General features: G+C 41.8%; 1 protein-coding gene across 1 annotated transcript in view; it reads right to left on the bottom strand.

Moving 5' to 3' along the window:
• ADAM12 (ADAM metallopeptidase domain 12) overlaps positions 1–22,494 on the bottom strand; it is a 180,920-nt gene that overhangs the window by 16,710 nt on the left and 141,716 nt on the right. The window contains 3 exon segments of the mRNA XM_027726454.2: positions 6,742–6,937; positions 8,664–8,753; positions 13,771–13,948. Of these exon segments, the coding sequence (XP_027582255.2) occupies positions 6,742–6,937; positions 8,664–8,753; positions 13,771–13,948 (464 nt within the window).

The raw sequence follows: 22,494 nt of genomic DNA, 5'->3' as shown, positions 1-22,494 counted from the left end.
AGGAGATGCCAAATCTTGCTTGGTGAAGACAGACAAAGGACAGCTGGTGAGTTAACTCCCTTCTTTTTACAGGAGTCCATATGGTTCTAGTGAGACCCCAAAGAAAATTCTTTTCAAGAAAGGCCTGTTTAAGTGCAGTTCAGAATAAGAAAACTAGAAAAAAATCCAGTTGTAAACTAGAGTGCTGTGTGTCTGTAAACATCTGGTGACATGAGAAAGGGAAATACTCTGCTGCTAACTGAGGGTAGTGGATTGAGGAGGGGAAGGGAACCCATCCCCACCTTAATCCTCAGGACATCCACTCCTAAGAGGAAAGACTGACGGGCCATTTCTACCATGGTGGTACAAGTAGGCATCTGGGAAGACAGGCAGCATCTGGTTCTTATCTACTGTGGCCTTTTGTGATGGAGACATATCCTAATGGCAAAGGAACTTCCCTGGTGGGAGTAGGGCTGGAAATGTCTGTGCAGGCAGATTACTCATCTCTACATTTTAGAAGTTAAAGGTTACATCTCTTCTAATGTTTTTTACAGACAATCTGCTGACCATTTTCCCCCAGATTATGAGCAACTATGGAATATCTCGTAGGGGAAGATGGATGCCTTCATCTGGAATGTCAAAGAGGTGGAGGATCTGCTCCCCTGCTGCAACAATTAATTAGTCCATGCATGAGTATTTAATCCCTTTGTTCTGCTCTGAAGTGTGGGGTTTATTTCCAGTCAATAATTGCTGCTCTTTGCAAGATTAAGAGGCCCTTTTTTTAGGGCTCTTTACTACTCCATATTTTCTTTCCGTGAAGACAATTAACAGCACAATCAGGTCATTCCCAACATTTCAACTGCTCCAAGAGGGAGACTGGCTCTGAGGAGACAAGGTGTTAAGGAGATACACTGGCTAAAACTCTGACCAGAGATCTGCTAGCTGCATTTTTGTACTTCTGACAGATCAGCCAAACTAAAACAAAAAGAACTTGGCAGCAAATAGTGTGATGGCCTAAAGGCTGAGAATACACCATTTCTACAGTGTTCCTAGTCTTTAACAGAGACAGAACATCTGGTAGAATCTTACTTTTTGTCAAATGTTTTGAGCCACTTCCAAGTGTGTATGCTTCTAACTGTGGGTAAAACATAGCATTTATTTAAGCCATCCCGAGGATTTCATTAGAAAGCCTTAAAAAAACCCAATCCTCTTTTTTTTAAAAAAAGGGGTCAGATTCCTAGAGAAGAAAATACATATATGATTGTAAAACTTCCAGTCAGTGTGGATCTTTTCACTAATAACTCAGAGATTAAAACTTAATTAACTATCTGCATTTCACAGTCAGAAGCTTGACTAATACTATATACTGCTGAACAGCAATTTAATGCTATTAAGAACAAAATATTAAAAGTTGGAGAGGCTTAAGACAGCACTCTCTTTTTTACATACTTTAACTGGAAAACTCAGAAAGAAAGGCACAGAAGGAACAGAATATGAGCTGTTGGTTCCCTGGAGAGAAGGACAAGAGCTTGAAATTCTTTGCAAGATTACGATCAAGCTTGCTGAGTTCAGAATATTTTTTCAAATCTGGAACTATTAAAAGGGACTCACGCAGGATTCTTTCAATTCTTTTCATAAAACTACAAGCAATAATCAAAAAATCAACAAAAGCCTCCAGACAAGGCACTGTGCAAAAAGCAAAAGTCAAATTTCCATTTTCGGCATGTAGATTCCTCCTCATCTTTCCAGGGCGGGCACATCAACTATTCAGCTTGAGATAAACATTAACATGTGCATATACTATGCTGGCTTTGGGAGGAAAGGGAAAAAACATGCTGTGAGCTAGAGGCCAAGTAAAACTCCTTTTTCTAAAACCGAAAAATCAAAATGAAATGAAAATCAAAATGAACGCTCATGTTCCGTGCTTTGACTGCAAGGGACATAAAGGCTTATTTTAAAAATGCTGTTAAAAGGAGAAAGGGCTCACTGAAATACTGAGAGAGTTTCAGGTATTTATCTTCCTCTTTCACCCGGTTAAACTTTTTTGCATGGTTGATTTTTTTTTAATGTAGAAGTCAAGTGTTCTACAGATGATGGAGAGCAGCCTACTCCCTTCCTGCAGGAATAGAAGCACATCTGCAGCATCCTTGCAGGGCTCAGACAGCGAGTTTTAACTCCAACCAATAACACTAGACAAGAAAAAAGATCTCATGGAGTACAAAAAAACTCTCCCCTGCCAGGCTCAGAGCAGTGTGTGTGTGAAAACACCTGGTACCCAATGATGATCTGTGACTTGGAAACCAAAATCCAGCCTCAATTTTTATCTGGTTTCAAACTAACACATGCTGGTGGTTGGGATTCAGATGGCTGTTCCCTCTCCCGGCTGGCTTCTCATAATATTTGGACTTTTTATAGATGAAAACATATCAGAGTGTAAGATACTGAACAGATGGAGCTACCAAGTTAAAAGGAGGTTTTCAGAGGGTGCTTAAGGAAGGGAATTGTAATGTTGTGTTTCTGGAGGAAACTCATTTATCACGATTGCACCACAGAAGCTGAAGCAGAAAGTCCTGTCTCTCTCTATTTTGCTGCCTCTGCAGACAGAGGCAGAACGATTTGTGAAAGATTTCTAGTGGTCATTAAGTGCTTTGAGCTGGATGAGCAGAGTTTATTTCACTCTGCTACTGGTAATTATAGTATCATGACCCTGTAATTAAGGTCCTGTCAGCCTTTCCACGCCAAGCCTTATTCAAGGCATTAAATCAGCCATTTGAAGCTGCAGAAGGTCAAAGCTCAGCACTGCAGTTGTCAGGCTGGAGACTCTTTTTTCTCCAAATGTGTATATTGATGAGTTCACTTCTTTCCCTACGGACTTGCAAAGAAAAAAAAAAAAAAGAGATGTTGTACATCTTGGGAGTGGGACAGAAATGCTGTGTCATTTCAGACCTGCTGTGATGAGAAAACACCGGCAGGGGCTCCCAAAAGGAAAGAGAGAAAGTTCTGACCATGGTGCTGATTCCGAGAGACACCCACTCTCAGGCTGACAGCAGCAAAGGAAGACAGTTCAAGTCAGTTCCCAGATGTCTGTGGGTGTGGAGGGGAAAAAAACCAACCTCTGAGTAACAGGCTGGAATTCTGCTGCCCAGGCTGTGCCAACCAGCACCACAAGCTACTGCGCAAATAAATGCAAGCATAAAAATGCAGTTCTCTGCCATGGGACCTGAATTTCATGCCATTAAGCTTGTTTTACTGTGCTGATGATGCAAAGCAAACTTTCCACAAGCTCCCCTTGGCCTCTGTCTCCATCTTGGTGATCCCTGTTAATGTCTGTGCAAGAGCAAGATGGGGTCGAGCATTTCTTTTGTAATTAAGGAGTATGATGTCCCCACCTCTGAGAATATCTTAATATCATTTACCTCTCCAAAAGAAAAGGCCTGGCTATAAAACTGTGATGACCAAAATAATTTGATTTTACTGTATTCAGATCTTTACAGTGTTTGGATAATTAGCATTTTTGCCAAACCCACTTAGCAATGGTTTGGTCAGATAACTGAGAAGGGCAGCCCATGTATTTTGACTATATAGGGTTGTACCTGGTTTGTGGCAAACCTCACAAAGTTCTTACAAGTGTCAGGTCTTTGTAACAAATATTGACATCAAAATTAAGAATGTTCCTGCCTAAACAAATGGCCATGTCTATGCAAAACACTGAAGTGTGTTCTAATTATTAAGTTGATGCCTACCACTGGCCCCCCAGAATCATTGCTTTTTTTCCTCTTGGGGAAATATAGGAAAACACACTGACAAACTTCTTCCTTTCCCTAAAAATCATTTTCTTGTCAATGGAGAGAAAAAAGCCACAGGTCTAAAGTTGAGAATCAATAATTTCTTTGACTTAAGTAGCTTTACCTGTGTATCTGTTTCTCTGGAAAATGCTATTGGAGGCATCACTATTGATGTATTTCTCAGTCACACTCCTATCAACAGGTCACATCAGTGCAATTTGATATTTTTGAATATGAAACAAAAAAGGTCACAGGCAATTCCTGAAAGTTGCTCCTTAAGGATAAAAATGACATGAATTATGGTGAGAGAGAATAGAGAAAGATGAGTATCCTGGGAGCAGACTGGAATCTCTTTGGTCTCTAAGAGGAATTTATGGCTATTTTTGGAGACTCCTCCTCTCTTTCCCACCAAGCTTTCCATGCAGATAGGAAATAGCAAAAGATATTCCTCTATTTGATTTGAATTTATCTGTTGAAAGCAACAAAAACAACCCCAAGGAAATGCAAGTACTTCTTTCTGGAAACAGGTTTCCTACTGCCCAACCTGATGTAAACAAGCTCTGACAGTGTTCATCATTTTTCTTTAACTAGACCTAAAAATATTAAGATTGACATTTATCACTGGGCTTCTGGACATTTGTAACCTGATGAATAAAGAAAGATATACAAAGGAAGACATTAACAAGGAATTCAATATACTGAATATTATTTTAGGAAAAGTTATCGCATTTTGTTCTCCATGGTTTTTTCCTACTGGGAAGAAGAAAATAAGAATATAATAAAAATGAACTGCGATCTGCTTTAATTTTATGGGATAGAATTTTGTTTTAAAAAGCACAAAATTATTTCACTCTTACACAGTTGTTAAAAAAAATTCTAATCAAATACAACAATCTGGTAAAAAATTCCAGTGTATCTTTTTGATACAAAGTCCAGACAGAACACCTTAGAATGTCAAGTCTCTCTTTGTGCTGCAAGCAAGGATGGAAGGACTTTTTTTGTGTTTTTTTTTTTTTTAATCTGTACCATGATATTTTTTGACTGCATGACCCACCTACCCCCTCTTCCTATTCAACCCCACATCTGCCACTTCATACTTCAACCAGGTGTGTGATAAAGCAATGGATATTCACATCTGTAGGCTTTAAATCCAGAATATAGGCATCATTATAAGTCTTCAAGGCCAGCTTGGATCAACCTGATCTAGTAGAAGGCATCCATGCCCATAGCAGGGGGTTGGAACCTGATAGTCTTTAAGGTCCCTTCCAATCCAAACCACTCTCTGATTCTACGATTATTTCTAATTTATATTTCCAAGAACATGACAAGAATTAAGACTTTCTCTTCAGGTTTGGTCATGCCCCATTCCCCCTCTTCAAAATCCTTATCCTTGGACATTCCCAAGACACACAAAAAAAAGGTTATTCCAGTAAAAGTCTGTTTGAACTTTGTTCTTAACAAAACATCTTTCTCATAAGCAGCCCCCCATAGCCTTGACCACTGGAGACTCCAGGCACAGCATTACCCATATTGAACAGTCCCAAGAAGGAAGACAGGAAAGAATTAGGAGAGCCCAGGGGGTTTGGAGGACTTGCTGTGTTAGGAAACAGCCCTGGCAAGGCAACTGCAGCAACTCAGCTCCCTGACCTTTAGAGGAGTTTTTCTCAGCCACTGAAATTATTCACAGCCTGACCGAGTAACTTTCCATGGCCTGGGAAACTGGATCGGGAGCAGATTTTGCTTTATACAAGAGAAAATGTCTCTGTATCCAGGGAATGAAATATCCCAGTGTGACTGAGGCTGGAGGCTGTAACTGCCCATGCCTGTATGAGCTCACATTAACTCTGTGGTGCACGTGGGACACAGAGGAGGGGATCAGATGCTCCTCATGTTCCACGTGAGGAGTTTTATTTTGAGCTGGAACTCCTCCTGAGCATGTTCTTATGCCCACATTGTCCAGCTGACCTGCTGCCTCTATCATTGATACTAGTTCTTGAGATGCTTTAATGCTCTTTTAAAGAGAAATTGTGAATGGTCCATGTCCCTGGGAAGGTAAGAGATAAGTTCTTCACTAGACTTCTGAGGAGGGTTTTGACCAAGGAAAACATCTGTGTGTCATTATATTGATAAGTTTTGGAACAGAGTTAAAGGCAGAGAGATCCCGAATTGAAAGAGGCTAAAGGAGGTGGAAAAGTTAGTTTAAAAGAAGTAATTACATCTATCTCTAAATAATGTTTCTCCTCAGGAGATGTAAAAGTGGTTTTCAAATTTGAGAGAGGGGTTCAGTGAGATGCCAGAGGAGACATGAGCTGTCCACAGAAATGCAGGAGGCAATAGCAAGATACTGAGTTAATACTTGCATTTCAGTGGAAGGGCCACAGGGCTTTACTGAAAGGTGAGCAGTTTTCCTGGGATATATGTTCAGGATAATTCAAGAACTTGTGTTATTAGATTTCTACACAAAGGAGTTAAATTCCCATGGGAGAATAAAATCCCTTTCTGCCTCAGTGCATACCCTGCTAAAAGTGCTGTTAATGTCAAATCCTGAGCCCTGGTTTGGGATGTAGGCAGACACATATGTTTTGCAGATGAGCTATTTAGAGCACAGGAGGAAGCTCACACACCATCTGAAAAGGGATGTGATTTCAACCTGCCAAGAGCAATTCAGCACTTTGTAGGGTGACATGAGGCCATATCAAAGTCAGTATAAAATAATTTGTCTAAGCTCACCTATGCATTTGCAGCATGTTGCAGAATGAGCCTAGTTACTGTTGCTCTCTACCTCCTGCTGCAAGAGATGAACACGACAGCAAATCAAGGCTAAAATGAATCACAAAGTGATTCCCTCATTATTCAGTTCTCCATTTCAGAAGAGAATAGATACAGATTGGCGCTGTATAAAATCCCTCCAAATCACGTGGTTTATTTTTTTCCTCCCCCAAGCCTGTCTGACACTCAGCTCTGTTCTCACACTCACCTTGGCCCCAGAGGGTGATGCACTGCTGCTCGTGGGTCTGGCAGATGCCATTGTAGCAGTACCCATCCACCCCATGGCACGTGTGCCCGTCGTGCAGGTACACGTTGGCTGGGCACTGAGGGCTGGCTCCCGTGCAAAACTCTGGCAGATCACAGGAATTACTGGACTCTCTGCAAGAAATCCCCGCTGGTTTTAACTGCAAAACAAAAGACAACTTTAACTGCTGCACACGCAGCACACGAGCAGCTCTTTCCACTGGCCCCGCACCAGCTGACTGCAGAGGACAGTGTTAAGGGTTACACAGCTCCTTAAAGGCATTTGTTTGACACGTCTTGGGTAGGGTTTGGCAGGAAGGAGGGTCACGCTGGAGCTGCAGCTGCAAACTTGGCTCACGTGGGTCAGGGCAGAAGGTGAACCCAGCCCTGGTGTTTTCAGTGTGGCTCCTCCATCGTGCCTGAACACACGGGCACAGAAACACTGCGATGATCCGTAGCACTGGCCAAAAGTCAGATCAGAGCCCTCTCCATCCATGTGGCTGTAACAGCACTGCAGTGACCAGGGCAGCCCACTGATCACAGAACACTGTGTGTGTTAGGGCTTGTGAAGTCACCAGCCCAGTTGACTACATATTCAGATGCATGATGATTTCCTGGGATGAAAGTTGGGTTGGATGATCTTGAAGGTCATTTCAACCTTAATGAGCTATGTTTCCTCAAGGAAATGTTGCCGTCACGGACACCAAGGTCTTCTTCAACTTCAACAGAGACTCCCTCTTCAACAGAGGAGACTGAGGGGAGACCTCACTGCAGTTACAACTTCCTTGGGAGGGGCAGAGGAGGGGCAGGCACTGAGCTCTGCTCTGTGGGGACCAGGGACAGGACCACAGGAGACTGGAGTTGTGTGAGGGCAGATTTATCTTGGATATCAGGGAAAGGTTCTTCCCCCAGAGGGTAGTTGGGCACTGAACAGGCTCCCCAGGGCAGTGGTCACAGCATCAAGGCTGACAGAGCTCAAGGACTGTTTAGATGATGCTCTCAGGCACATGATGTGACTCTTGGGGATGGTCCTGTGCAGGGCTAAGGGTTGGACTTGATGATCCTTGTGAGTCCCTTCCAATTCGGCATATTCTATGATTCTGTGAACTTAATTACACAACAAGTCCATGTAACTGTTCCTATCCTGTCCCCATTTCCCTGAGTAACTAAATTCTTTTAGGAGCTGAAGGCATCCACTAGGCAACAGTGGAATGTTCCAGCCTGAACATTCACTTCTCAACACCAGCCACAAATGATAGGTGTGCTCTCGGAACAGCCCTGTATTTTAATCACTTTCCCTTTGGTAAAAAGCAAAGAGAAATGAAGATTGATTTTGCTAAAAAACATTTGCTCACTGTGGTGAGCACTTGCTGCTCTGAGGCAGATGGTTGCCACAGACACGATGGGAACTTGCTGAATGCTTTATTAGCCCATATGCAAGGCGTGGTATGAGAATTCAAGCAGGTAAATGCCTGTGGCAAGTTGGCTTTTATAGTATGTTAAGAGACCACAAGAGCTGATGATCTGCTATTAAAAATACATACACTGTTGATAGAATTAATATTTTAAGAGCCTTCTCCAAAAAGATGGTTCAGCATTTAATGACTGCTTGCCATGTAAGCATGAAAAAAATCAAAGCATGCAAAAGTTCATTAAAAAAAAAAGAGCTTTTGCATGAGCAAATGAAGTGGCCATAAATAGCACAGACATTTAAAAAGTCTGGTGATCTGCTCCTTTTTTTAAAAAATTTCTTACATGATACACAAGCGTTGTAACACTTATTGATACCAATTTACTTGTTCTCCATCCGTGTTCACTGCTCTGCAGTAGGAAAATCATGGAATTCTGCCCACCCCCCACAGGAAAGAAACATTTCCCAAGGTTTACCTGGCAGTCTTCACAGCAGAGTCCATGTGCACACACTGCTCCTGGTTTCAGGGTGCAGGTAGTTGCGTTACAGCACCGGTTTGTACATTCCTGGATAAATTTAGAGAATAAATTTAGAGCAGACAACCTTCAGTCACAATGAGCCCTAAATCAAGAGGCTGCCTATAGCTCTGCCAAGAAAAGCCAGGCATGAAATCATGAATTATGCATGAAATTTGACAACTTGATCCAAACAGCCTTGTCTGCCCTTCGATTCAACAAGCCCAATAAGTGTAGTAAACCCAGAGAAGCTGTTGAGGGAGGCTGGTTTATTCCAGCTATGGCTCTAATCCCACATGTCACAAACGACTCAAGAGCTCTGACACCAATCCTGATTCAGTACTGTGGTGTTTTATTTCCACAGAAGGCAGTGGAATGATTCCATTGCCTCCAGAGAGGATCCAGGGCCCGTGTTGCAGTTCTTGAGCATCACGACTACAGCTCTATTTTGTGATAGCTGCTCTCTGGGGCTGCCACAGAGAAAGATGGTGACACTATTCCATGTAATCTCTTATCAGGATACATCAGTAATAGAGCTTGGAGAAATGGAATGAGTATGAATTGCAGTCTCACTACCTGATACATCCCAATTTCACACTTATGGATTAGATGGTGCCATGTGTGGGATTTTGCAAACTTTAGTCTCAGTAGAACGAGGTAATAAGGAGTTTCAGAAAATAATGGATTTGTTTTTCCAAGGTTATTCTCACAAGCTGCAAGTTACATCAGCTGAGCTGGAATCTCATCTCTCTAACAGAAATAGCAGCAGATAAAATTGCTCTTCAACTCTGTTAAGTCAGTTTGACTTAGCAAGGGATCACTAACAATTTAGAGAACACAGGGAAAACAAGAGGGTTAGAATGATGTTCACAGCCTCTTGTCACTTCATTGGCTTCTGTAAAGCTTTCCAAGGTAAGGCAGGGCTAGCACTGCACTCAGGAGTAAAGAGCAAAATGGTTCTCAGAGTTTCACTGTTTTCTTAGATAATATCTTCCTTAGATAATATCTGCCTGGATATACAAAGCTAACTGTGCTGCTCCAAAGCAGTGGGACAACATCCTGCCCCTATTTTTTGCTCATGTTAGAAGGCAGCAGGCTATGGAAATATTGCTGTGCAGCTGCTGCATTTAAGCACATTTTATAAATTCTCCTTCAAAGCAATCTGAGAAAAGCAGAGCAGAGGAAAGCAGTGGCAGTCTCATTTAGGTCCTTCTGAAACAGTCAGCTCCAATACCCCATCCTTTGCCCCTACCCCAGCCATGGAAAGCAATCAGCATTCCAGAGGCAGACTGGGATAAAGACACAGCTCTCTGAGTGATGTTGCAGCAGCCACTGAAATTTCCAATTGCTAACTCACTTATTACTCATTGGAGGGAATGAGCTTGGTAAATAGTTTTTGTGCCTGGGCTGTCAAATTGTCAGGAATGGTTTTAACATAAACAGGCAAAAAACCAGGAAAGGCTCACAAGGCTTCTGGAGGAAAATGATTTTTTAAAGAGATGACTGTTATGCTGTAGTTATTATTGTTTATTCTTATTGAAAAAACCAGCAATGATGGGAGGAGATTTCTAAGTCTCCTGGCTCATCAGGGTAACTCAAACAGACTAATGCCAAAGCAATTGTAGCATCACTTACGTGATGCCAGAGACTATCCTGTAGACAGGACACCTTGTTTTCATCTTCTCTTTTCTAGGAACACAAGAGAGAACCCACTGGGACAACCTATAGCCCTTCTCTCCTTGTTTTCCCACTGGGACAACCTATAGCCCTTCTCTCCTCGTTTTCCCCTGGCAGCAGCCAGCAGAAAATGCTTAAGGACAAGAAGGTGAACAAACACATGAGACACAGTTACAATCTCCTGGCTTTCCCTTGGCTCCATGGGCATTTTTATCACCTGTAACAGCCAGTGAAAAGGAATTTGCACACAGTCACAGTCATGGGAGCAGCTCCTTCTGTTTGTTTGAAACCTGCCATTTTCTACCTTCCTTTGCCACAGTTCTTGTCAGGGGAAATTGCTCCTCGCTCACCTTTTCCACTTTTGCTCATGATTTTATCAGCTTCTGTCACATTTTCCTTAATTTTCTTCTTTTCCAGCCGGAGCCCCTTCGAAATTTTGAACCACCCTACTGCTTTTCTTTCAATCTTTCTCATTCTGCTTTATCCTCCCTGAGATCAGGGAGGGGTAGGGAAAACCTGCTCATGCAGCTTCAAGCGCAGCAGATTTATAGAGCTCTGCTGGTGCTTTGTTTTGTTTTCCTATTTCTCCCCTAGTACTTTCTAACAGCCTATTTACCTTTTAGACCACTCTGGAGCACTGAGTTGACATTTTCATGACACTATTTATTGCAATATGAAGTCTTGTTCCTCTGTGGTCAGAGTCAGCTCTGAGTCCATCATCTTCTTTGTGATTTTTGGAATGTGTATCACTCCTCACCGAGTCCCATTTCTCATCTTAATGCCTGGTCCAGCTGTCTCAGAAGGTTTCTCTGCAGTCCTTCACAGCCAGATTTCATCTTCTACCAGCCTAACTAATATCAGCAAATTCAGACTATTCTTCTTTCCAAGCTGTTTATGAAAATGCTGAATTGTGTAGTCCCCAGGGCACATCTCGTGGTTACATCACAGCAGATCTCCTTCCACTGTATAAAATGGATGATTTATACCTGGCTGCATTTTCTATCTTTTAAACCAGTTTTTGCCTATGGAATTTTCTCTCATCCTACAGCTGCTTAGTCTCCTAGAGAGGCTTTGGTGAAAGCTTTGGTCTAAAGCCTCTCTGGACTCCTAACAGTGTTGCAGTGACAGCACCATCCTTTCCATCCACTTGCTAAGCCCTTCAGAGCACTGTGAAAGGTTTATAAGACAAGATTTTGTCAGACAAGATTTCCTAAGACAAGATTTCCTGGCACAAAAGCCACGTTGACTCACCCCTGGCATGTCACAGCTGTTTGGGCACTAGCTCTTTATTAAATTTGGAAGTAATTTGTCTGACTTCTGAGTTACCAGTTCATAGTTCTCTGATCCCCCTTTGCAGCTGGTTATAAAAGAACATTTTCACCTTTCAAGGACCAAGGATTTTTAATTCTCTTCTTTCTTTCATGTTTCCACCTGTAATCTACACTAACTCTCCTTCCAAAGACACTGTAGCACATCAGACATTTTTGGTCATCTAATCCAAAATTAAGTTAGAATCATAAAATCATAGAATGCTTGAGTCTGAAGAGACCAAGAAATCATCCAGTTCCACCCCTCTGCCATGGGCAGGGACACCTTCCACTAGCCCAGGTTGCTCCAAGCCCCATCCAACCTGGCCTTGGACACTTCCAGGGATGGGGCAGCTACAACTTCTCTGGGCAACCTGTGCCAGGGCCTCACCACCCTCACAGGGAACAATTTCTTCCTAATATTTAATCTAAATCATAGAATGGTTTGGGTTGCAAGAGAAGGAACCATCTAGTTCCAGCCTCCCTGCCATGGGTAGGAACAACTTCCATCAGCTATCCAGAATGATATATAATTCAGATTCCTGATAAAATACAGCCAGTGTTATTGTACAGCTTTCCATGCAATAGAATACTGCAACACTATTGACAAAACTCAGCTGGTATAAATGACTGGGCAGTGAATTATTAACTAATCACACAGGTTTTCTGGAACCACTCATTATAGCAGTAAATCCCAAATAAATTTAATTGCACCCAAGCTGCAGTTTTCCAATATAATTAAAAAGGAAAAAAAGATAGAAAGAGGAGGCAAACCAACTCAGGGATTGCTGACATTAAGTGGCTTTGACTTGAAAAGGTATCACTAACATTCAAAAATGAAAACAAGAAAGATAACCGGGTTAGAAAGACATTTGCAAGCTGCTTGTACTCTATTGACTTTAAACAAGAAGATAAGCCTGCTTCCTCCAACCTTGTTACCCTCCAGAATGAGTGAACTGCCAGGAAATCCTTACGGCTCGGATAAATCCAATGCACTCTATAGACAGGATGCAGCAATATCTTGCTGTTTTAAGTGCCCTCATCTCTTTTGTCTGCAGACCTGTATTTGTCACAGGAAACAAATCCCTCATGTGCTGATGCATTTAATTCAGATAATCGATACGGCCAATGAGGAAGGGATGTGAAAGGGATAAGGATGGCAGCTCGGATATTATTTGACCCCCAGGTTTTGCCTCTCTCCTCCTGATCTGAGGAGGCCTCTGACACATTCACTAAACTAAATGGAATGATCTTTGAAGCAGCAGCAATCTGTTTGGGAGGAAGAGAAGGCTATTTCTGTTAGTAAGGTAAATGGCCAGTGGGAAAGAAAAATCTTATAGTGAAGGAGAAAAAGGTCTGGTGCCTAAAAGCTGAAGCTTCAATGAAAAAATAAATAGCTAGTGTTAATGTTTATATTTATATAGCATTATATAGAAGGGCAATGAGGCCCTGGCATAGGTTGCCCAGAGAAGCTGTGGCTGCCCCACCCTTGGAAGTGTCCAAGGCCAGATTGGATGGTGATTGGAGCAACCTGGGCTAGTAGAAGGTGTCCCTGCCCATGGCAGAGGGGTTAGAACTAGATGATCTTTAAGGTCTCTTCCAACACAAACTATTGTATGATTCCACAATTTCTATGGTTATATTGATATTAATATAGATATATTAGTGGCTTTTCATGGATGGAAACAAACCTTCAATTAACTCATGGTATAGTGAGAAATTTGGGCACAATTTGGGCAGGAATTCTATTCACAAATTTGAGTTTAGATGATTAGCTAACACCTAAAGGGATTTCTCTTATTAGGAACATGATTGCCATGGCCAGTCTGCTGGACAAGCCATGAGAGGGTTTGTTCTCTAAGGATGATCCAAACACGTTCTTAACTCAAGCCCTGCCTGAACTTCAGCAACTCAAATGCCAGTCAAGAGGCACTCCCTGCACTTCTGAGGACTCTGAAGTTTAAGCTGATGAAATAGAAGCAGAGAAGGGAGAGTTCTGTTTTACCAGATTTAAACATGCCAGGCCAATCCTCCACTGTTAGAACCCACAGGTGGGAGGTTAGAACTCTCAGGTAGTGTCTCACCTCAGGCTCCCCACAGTCACACTCCTCTCCATCTTCCACATAGCCATTCCCACACTTCTGGCCACCAAAGGACTCCTTGACCTCAGGTAGGTTAAAGAGGCACATTCCCACTCCTTTTTCCAGGCTGTTTTCCAGGTCCTTTCTGCTACAGCTACTGAATACCATGGGAAATGGGTAGCTGGAAGAAAAATACATGGAGACAAAAGGTATTATCAGATGAAAACCCCTCTCTCTTCTCACACTGGTGACCTTTTGCACATCTGTGCACTAACCAGAAGATTGTGTTCACTTTTTATCACCCTTTAACACAAGACTGAGATATAGCAATACACTGTAAACTGAGCCAAACCCATTTATAATGATTTCTGACTATGAGTAAGGGAATTTCCATCTTCATCACTTCAATTTGTAGCTGCTGTTAAGCACTGGAAGTTTTCACATTTGAAATTCCTTATCCCTCTTTTGCATATGGAGTTATAATGCAAATTTTGATTACGAACATAAAGAAATGCTGGGCTTGCAAGTAGTATTCCTGCATTTCCAAGACTGCACAACCTCCTAATCCTTGGAAAATTCATCCTCAAATGGCAAATTCATTCATCTTGCTCTGCAGAATAACAAAGTTCCTGCTTTTTCAGGAAAAAAAAAAAACGAACGAAAGAAAAAAGCTACCGTTACTTAAAAAGAACCTGCTTCTTCAATTCATAAAAGCTGAGCTTGGGATCTGCATGATTAAAGCAAAGACAATTCTCATTCTAAATCAGCATGACTGTAAAAGCACTACTGAAAACACCCACATTTTGAATTCCCACTGCTGGGTGCAGGATTGGGTCCTGCTGTGCAGGCACACGATGGCTTTGATTTCCTCTGCAAAACACACAGACCATGGTAGCAAAATGATCCTCTGTGGTACACTAGATAATTGTTTTGTTTTTGTTTTTGTTTTTCTCTTGGAGAACTTAATTCCATCTCTACTGATGAATGTTTGCGGTTTGACTCGCAGATATGAGGCAAAGTGGCACCTGAGTCTGCCCACCAGTGTGGTGTCCTAGAGGCTGCTGTGCCCTCTCTGCACTGGCATGGCATGGAATCATAGAATGCTTTGGTTTATTAAAGATCATCCCATTCCACCCCCTGCCATGGGCAGGGACACCTTCCACTAGCCCAGGTTGCTCCAAGCCCCGTCCAACCTGGCCTTGGACACTTCCAGGGATGGGGCAGCCACAGCTTCTCTGGGCAACCTGTGCCAGGGCCTCCCCACCCTCACAGCCAAGAATTCCTTCCTAATATCCAGTGGCCACATGGTTACATGGAATCTGTATCACAACCACATTGTAAAACAACACCTCCCCTAAGACTGGGCACCTTCATCATTGCCAATCCCCGGTCCAGCAGTAATTCAACATTTTGGCAGCACAGGAGCCAGTTGGGTAATTTTATTTTACTCACTGTACTCACTAAATGCTTTGTGTCACCCATGTGTTATTAGGACTATTATCTTTACAGACAAGCAAGGTAACAGATGGAAATTCTGCACTGCTGAACTTCAGACTTCGATTAATCTCCTGGTGTTTCTAATATCCTGAAATGAAAAGCTTGTTTTGGGGATGATGATGCCTGTAGGTATCAGAAAGGGATCATTTCTATTACAAAGAAAGAAATGTTTGACAACTCCAAATGCAATAGAGCTTCCTATGCTGGCATAAGGATGTTAATTAGGATCTTCTAGAAGGTTATTGGTACCTTACAGAACAGAATTTATTTTGTGACTATTTAAAATTACCTCTTTTACAGTTCCTTTTGCAATAAAACAGCCAGCTCATTGGAAAAGAATATAAACATGACTCTGAAGAAGAAAATAATTTTCCTGTATAACTATAGGGCGTGTCAAGTTAAACTAAACAGTTTGGAGTTTCACTGAAATATGACTTCAGAAAGTTAATAGGCATCTCCACTTAAAAAGCTGATTTCTGGAAAATATCAATGATTCAGTAAAATGTCAGAGTCTAAGATAAATAAAGAAATTTCAGAAGAGCACGAGGTAGGAGCCAGGCTGTGAGCTCTGGGCCCTGAGGGAGAACAGGGAAGGTACTCAGAGTAATGGAATAGAAAATAAAGGCTTTTGGAAAACCTCTTACTGACCATTTCATATTGAGCAATAGGGGATGTTCTTAACAGGACACCTCAAACTTCTGTCCTACCCTTAGTTTGACTGGAAAGAAAGCTCACAAAATTCTGTGTGAACAAGTAAATGGATGCACAGTCCTGAAAGCACCAAAGAAAAATGAAGAAACCCAGACAGATCTGAGTGACAAATCCTGCTGAGACCTTGATCAGACACAATCCTCATATCAAAGTACGAATAAATGAGTGTTGAAGCATCCAGGCAAGATGCTTCCCTTCAGTGACACAGAGTTACTTTGATATCCACTGAGGTGACACATACACAACTTACATGGGCTGAAATCCATGCAGGAACACAAATAATGCAGTTTTCCATGTGACGTCTCTCAGCCACACAAGGATCATGAGAACAGCTCACCAGTCAAAACTGTCAACATTTTAGGGCTGTTCCTGTGCATCCATGAATGCTCAGAGTCATTTGCACGGATGTGAGATGTGTCTGTCCATCAGCAGGAGGACAGAATCTTCATTCTGTACCAGAGGTGAAATAGTGTCACTGCTAATGAAGGAGGTTTATGTTTTCCTCCAAAGGAACTTCAGGCTGTTTCCTATTTTGAACTCAGACACTCATTCATCTTCTGGCTTTTCCTGCTCTTGACACTGATTTCCTCAGCTGACATCAGTGCAGCACATGTTATGTGATGACACTTTCTGAAAATACTTTGTCTGTATCAAGGAAGCTCAAAATAAAGGGATACAAACCCAGACATGAACCCAACATGGAAACAGAGCAACTGAAGGGTAACCACGCCATGTAAGAGGAGATCCCACATCAATTGATGCCAATTGATATTTCATTGGAAACTCGATTGATCTTTGGTTCTGTGATATTCTGATACATAACCACTCTTCGGTTTTTTTGATTAAAAAAAAAAATCCCATATAACAGCCATGGCATTTGGTTGTCATGATTTTAGGCTACATTTTGGCTGTCTTTGCAATTTTAAAGTTGTTTCATCAGAAGCGTGAAATCCCTGACAGATGGGAAGGGAAGCCATAGACATCAGACATCAGGAGCATTAGGCACAATGTTTGAGTGAGTCTGGGACTTGTGAAAAATGGCAAAGGAATGGTGATGTGAAAGAAACTCATCCTCTGAACAAATGCAACAAGTTTCCTCACACTACCCTGTCAAGAGGCTTCAGACCTCACCTGGAAAGAACCACCTTTGGGCAGGAAAAGGGAATGGGGACTCCACAGTAAAGTCAGTCCTTGACATGTCTCCAAGATTTCAGTAACATGCTAAACAGGGATGTTTGTGCTTTCTGTGGTAGCTCAGACATTTGTCTTATTGGAAAACCCCTCAGCTACCAGCTCATAAACACCACCGGGGAACCTTCCAGAGGTAAAAAATTCATTAGCTATCTTTATACTCCTTTATTCTTCACTCAAGACATTTTCTTTTACAGATCATAATTTTTTTCTGCAGTTGGAAAGAGAAAGCAAATTTTAGCCCAACCTCATTCCTATTCTAAAATGCTGAGTATCCCACACATTTTTTACACTATTTGAATCTGTAGATTTAACACACTATGGATCATTTTGTCAAACTGTTCTGGCTGTGGGTACAACTCTACAGAACTCCAATTGTGCCCAGCACTACCATCAGTCTCTTCAGTGTTTTCATAGCAAGGAAAATCATTTCAGTCTTTCCACCCCTCTTGAATCCACATCACTCCTCGGTGTCTCCTTGGTGCTTAAAAGATGTATGTCATCCCCAGCAACAAATATCCAATTTCCCAACAAAAGTAGCTTTGTCTGCTCCTGCAAATGAGACCTTCTCAGTAGGAAGAGGACCCCTGGTAATTGATTCCTTTGGAAACAGAGCCTGGTCTTTTCCTCTTCATCTATACTTCAAGCACTCAAGCCATCCAAATGCCAGGTTCCTTTATGTAGTTTTGCATTTAGCCTGTGGTAGATGGTTCCTTTCATTAACCAAGTGAAATGGCATCATCACTGTGTCAAGTCCCATTTAAGACTAGAGGATTCTTTGTACCAGCACCTCATTGCCCAGCACAGGCTTTTTTTGGCATGAAGTATAAAAGCTCACCTCCATCAGCTCCATTTCAGAGGAATTCCCCTTCCTAAGGGGCTGAGTAACCAGAGAGTACAAGCACAGGAACAGAGTCACTGCCCCAGAAAATTATAGTCTGGAGAGATGAGACAACCAAAGCATTCAGGAGAAATGGAGGAGCTACTGATCCATGCAAGGTATCCCAGCAGATCAGCTGCAGATCCACCACTGCTGAGGCTGACGGGACATGTTCCCATCACTGTCCTTCCCATTGCTCCATCTGGGAAATGCCTGGAGGGACACTGACTTGGACTGCAGGAGATGTGTTCTCCATTCCAAACCCTACCCCTGCATTGCAGCAACACCTCAGGAAAGTCATCTGAAGTGAAACTCCCTTGGTTCCTGCAAACATCATCTATCTACACCCTTAGGTGTATAAACATTTAGTACCTTGGATCCACCTCCTCCATGTTCCTCCCCCATAAAACACAACTTATTTTGCTGTTTCTCAAAAAACATCACTGAAAAGGTAACACCATCACTGCTTTGGTAATTCTCTGTGTGTGGCACAGGAGGATAAACCACAGGTTCACCATACCTTGAAAACTAACATTTTGATTATTATGATTATCACTATCTAATCTCATATTTTGTTTCTTATTCAAGAGCTGTAGGATTTTTCTAAAGTAACTGCCTTGTTCTCTCAAAAATGTTGATGTACATATACACACATACACTATGCGTATTTACATATCTATTTATAGGGTTAATTTATTCCAGTTCATCTCACAACCTGATTATTCAGCATTATGGCAATGTTTATACAGAGCCTTTTACCAAAAGACCCTGAAGTGTTTTACAATTATTCACTCAATTAAAATGCACAAGAGCCCCAAAGAGCTCTATTAAGTACCACCAGGCCTCCCTCCCTGAGGTAATATGATAATTGGAGATTATATTAATTTTAAAAGGGACATTTTGATTTTCTGGAGCATACTTACCAAAAGAACTGTTGGCCAGCTAATTTCCAAAGAGGCAGAAAACTGGGACTGGGCTTTGTCCAGAGCTTTCGAAAAATCAAACCTAAGGAGCCATATCTGGAAATAACTCAGGCATCAGCTGTGCTTTTTAGGAGCATGAAGGTGCTCACAGACAAGAGGGGTGCTGGGTCCCAGTGCTCAGAGTCACAATTTCACCAGTCAATCACCTGAATTTCCAACACCTTCCATGACAACACCTTGTCTGAACTGAACATCACAGTGACTCTGTGTCTGTCTCAACCCTGGGACCCTTTGAGAGTCACAAATATGAATATTTACCTCTTTAGCCTCCAAAATACTTGATTTTTGGCTGTGCAGTGGCTCTCTTACAACTGGAGAGGAGGAGAGCAATGCAGAGACTTTTACTGGAGGATGGAAGATGTGAGTTTGGGCTCCCTCTTGTTCAGACTCCACAGAATATCTTGCACACAAATACGTGTGTTTTCTTTTGCATATCCCAGTTTTACGTAGGTACCCAAAAATAGGGGGGTTTAACTTAAAGAATAGAGATAAGGGTTTTTTTTAATATAAGTAATTTTTCCATGGGAAAAATTGGCAGCACTAGAGGGAGTAACATAAGAATAAACCTCTAGAAGGTAAAAAAAAATCAAGCAACATTTATATTTCTAGACTCAGTGAAGTGTTGATTTCAAGGGACTGTGACAACTTTCCAGCCTCCTCTAACTCCTGATCTAATTGATGTAATTCCTTCCCACTAAAAAGCATCCCCCTTGGTTTTAACCTTCTAGACATTATTACTGCTCTCCATCTTCTGAAAACAACTTTTTACGGTCTCCTAAGAGAGATGAGCCTACCAGAATAAAAGTGAATTTGCTATTAGATGACATTTTTTGACACTCCAGCTCTTCTGTACAGCATGTGTGTTAATGAATTAGTAAGCATAAAGAACTTCACAGAATTAGGTATCAAGCAAGAGATAAAATCCATTTTTCTTTGATATTGAAATAGGTGTTCAAATACTACAGGTCCCTTCATGTATCAAGTTCTGTCATCACAGGTTATTTCATACACCTCACGTTTCAGTAGCAATTGTTTAAAATTAGACAAGTGCCATAATATGGAAGGACTTTTTAATCTATTATTAAAACAATGTCTTAATTTCTAAGTACTTTTGAGGGAGAAAGACACAAATGCAGTTTTAAAGTAGATCCCACAAGCACAATAAATGGTGACCTCAAAGGTGTCTGCGGGTTGTCTCACACCCAAAGTTTTTCAAATGACAAATACACAGGAAAATTGGGAGGAGAGGGTAAACTGGAGGACCTTTTGGGCTCCTGGAAGATGTGTAAGCATCACATGATAGAGCTTTGTCCAAGACACAGTCCCACAAACGATGGGGTGTATCTTTTTCAGCAGCATTGGAAGGATTTAGCTAAAAACGTAGAATGGTTTATATATATATATATATATATAAAGTATTTAAATGGGAAGTTTGCTTCAAAAGGCAGTAGATGTCTGACAACTCATACTTATTTTTCTAGCCTATTTTTCACTCTCTTGCTCCTCCTTTATAGTTTTAATCCCTAGAGCATCAATAAAGTAGAGCACGGAATTGGGCCATGGAGTTACATGTGATATCAAAGCTCTTGCTGTCTGAGTTCATGGTCAGTGACTTAAAAACAAGCCTAGGTCTCTCCTACAGCTTTTGTCACGTTCACTATATGGTGGTTTTTACACTTCCAATAAATACCTGTGATTATATCACACTGGTGGTTAATTTAATTGATGTATAGTTGGCTGGCTTGTTGTGCTACAATGAAATTTCTGGGGTTATTGAAAAGAAAGTCTTTCCAAGTAAGCGTTTAAATTTCACACACAAATGTTTTATATTTGTGTTAATTTGGCCCTGGGGATGGTGCACATTCCCAGAGTGCTTTCCAGTAATCTCCCTTCAGGTTCCCAGGTTGGATTGTCACAGCCCCAGCTGAGGTTTGACCTCTCCTGTTACATGGAAGGTGAAAATTTAACTACCTGAAATATTCAAAAAGGCAGATTAATATTACTGGATGTGGGACTTCAGGGTAGAAAGCAGTGACAGAACAAATGGCTGGATGATTCCCAAAAATATATTCTGCAAAGGAACAACACTTAATGGCTTTATACAGTATAGACTGACATGGCACTCACAAAACTGCCAAATAAAACATTATTAGCAGTTACTTTCCCTTTGACAAATGGACAGTCAGAGAAGTTTTTTCTTGTTGAGAGGCCTGTTGTGACTTTCTGGGGGTGAAGCAAGACTAAACCAATTTATCAACCCTGACAGGATTCTGACTCTATACTGGAGTTATCTGCATTGCAAAACTCCATGGGAATTGAACTCAGACAACTGTTCTTCCTGTTGGAAACCAGACAGCCAAGGAAAGTAGCTGTAATCACTTCAAATTTGCCTCTGGCTCATCTTTTGCTCTGTTTCCTTTTAGACCACTACCTCATTAATAAAAATTCGCTGGATTGCTGAGAGTTCAGGTTTCACAATCTACTACTTAGAATTTGAGGCTAATCCAATGCTGACTCCAGTAAAAGTGAAAAGGCAAGACAGAGCAGAGGGAGGGATGAAAAGGCCAGGTCAGGTCTGGTCCCAGGCTAAGGAAAAGCTGCTGGCAGAGAAGGAAACTGTAGATAAAGAGAACAACCAGAACGCTCTGAGTTTAAATTTGTCACATAAAACACAACATCCTCAGCACGTGACCAGCAAATAAAGACAAATTGTCCATCCCCTTGCTCAAAATACCTCACTGAAGATCAGCTTCCTGCTGATTCTTGGTTAGGGAAAAGGCACTTCATTTAGTTCCAAACATGATTGACAATCCGCTTTTGTTTTAAGCAGTTACGTTCTGATTGTCTCCCTTGCAAAATCTTGGAATTGTTTTTTTAAATGGGTCAGGAGCAGATCAGGAGGGAAAAAAAAAAATCTGACTTTGGGAACCAGCTTGATTTAAAGACTTGCCATCCTGTGTGTTCTTGGCCTCAGGAAATGGCTTTGGGTGAGGATGAGCCTGGACGTCAGGTGAGTAAAGCAAATGTCACTAAGAAGGGGACTCCAAGGGGGGCCAAACCCCACCAGAAGGAACCCAAGGCAGGGAGAAGACATTTCATACAATCATAGAACATCCTGACTTCGAAGGGACTCACAAGGATCATTAAGTCCAACTCCTGGCCCGGGCCAACCCCAAGGATCAGCCCCTGGACGGGGCACATGAAGAAGCTGTTCCCCTGGGAAGAGCAGGACCAGAATCACTGAGAAAATGGAGTGCATGGAAATGCCAGTTGGTGAGATGTGGGTGCTAGAGAAAAACATCTGAGCCCTGCAGAGAGCTGAAAATAACACATACTTGGGGCACAGGCTCCTATTGATTTCACTTAACATCTGTACTGCCTAGTCTCTTAATAAATCAGGGCTAAAGGCAGGACTGCCTGACTTGCAAGCAGCATGGCTCAATTTTTTTCCTTTGAGAAGATCCA

This window comes from Pipra filicauda, unplaced genomic scaffold (assembly GCF_003945595.2).
Source record: "Pipra filicauda isolate LSUMZ 115617 unplaced genomic scaffold, ASM394559v2 scaffold395_size657635_pilon, whole genome shotgun sequence".
Classification (NCBI taxonomy): Eukaryota; Metazoa; Chordata; class Aves; order Passeriformes; family Pipridae; genus Pipra; species Pipra filicauda.
This window is presented reverse-complemented; position numbering and strand designations above follow the sequence as displayed.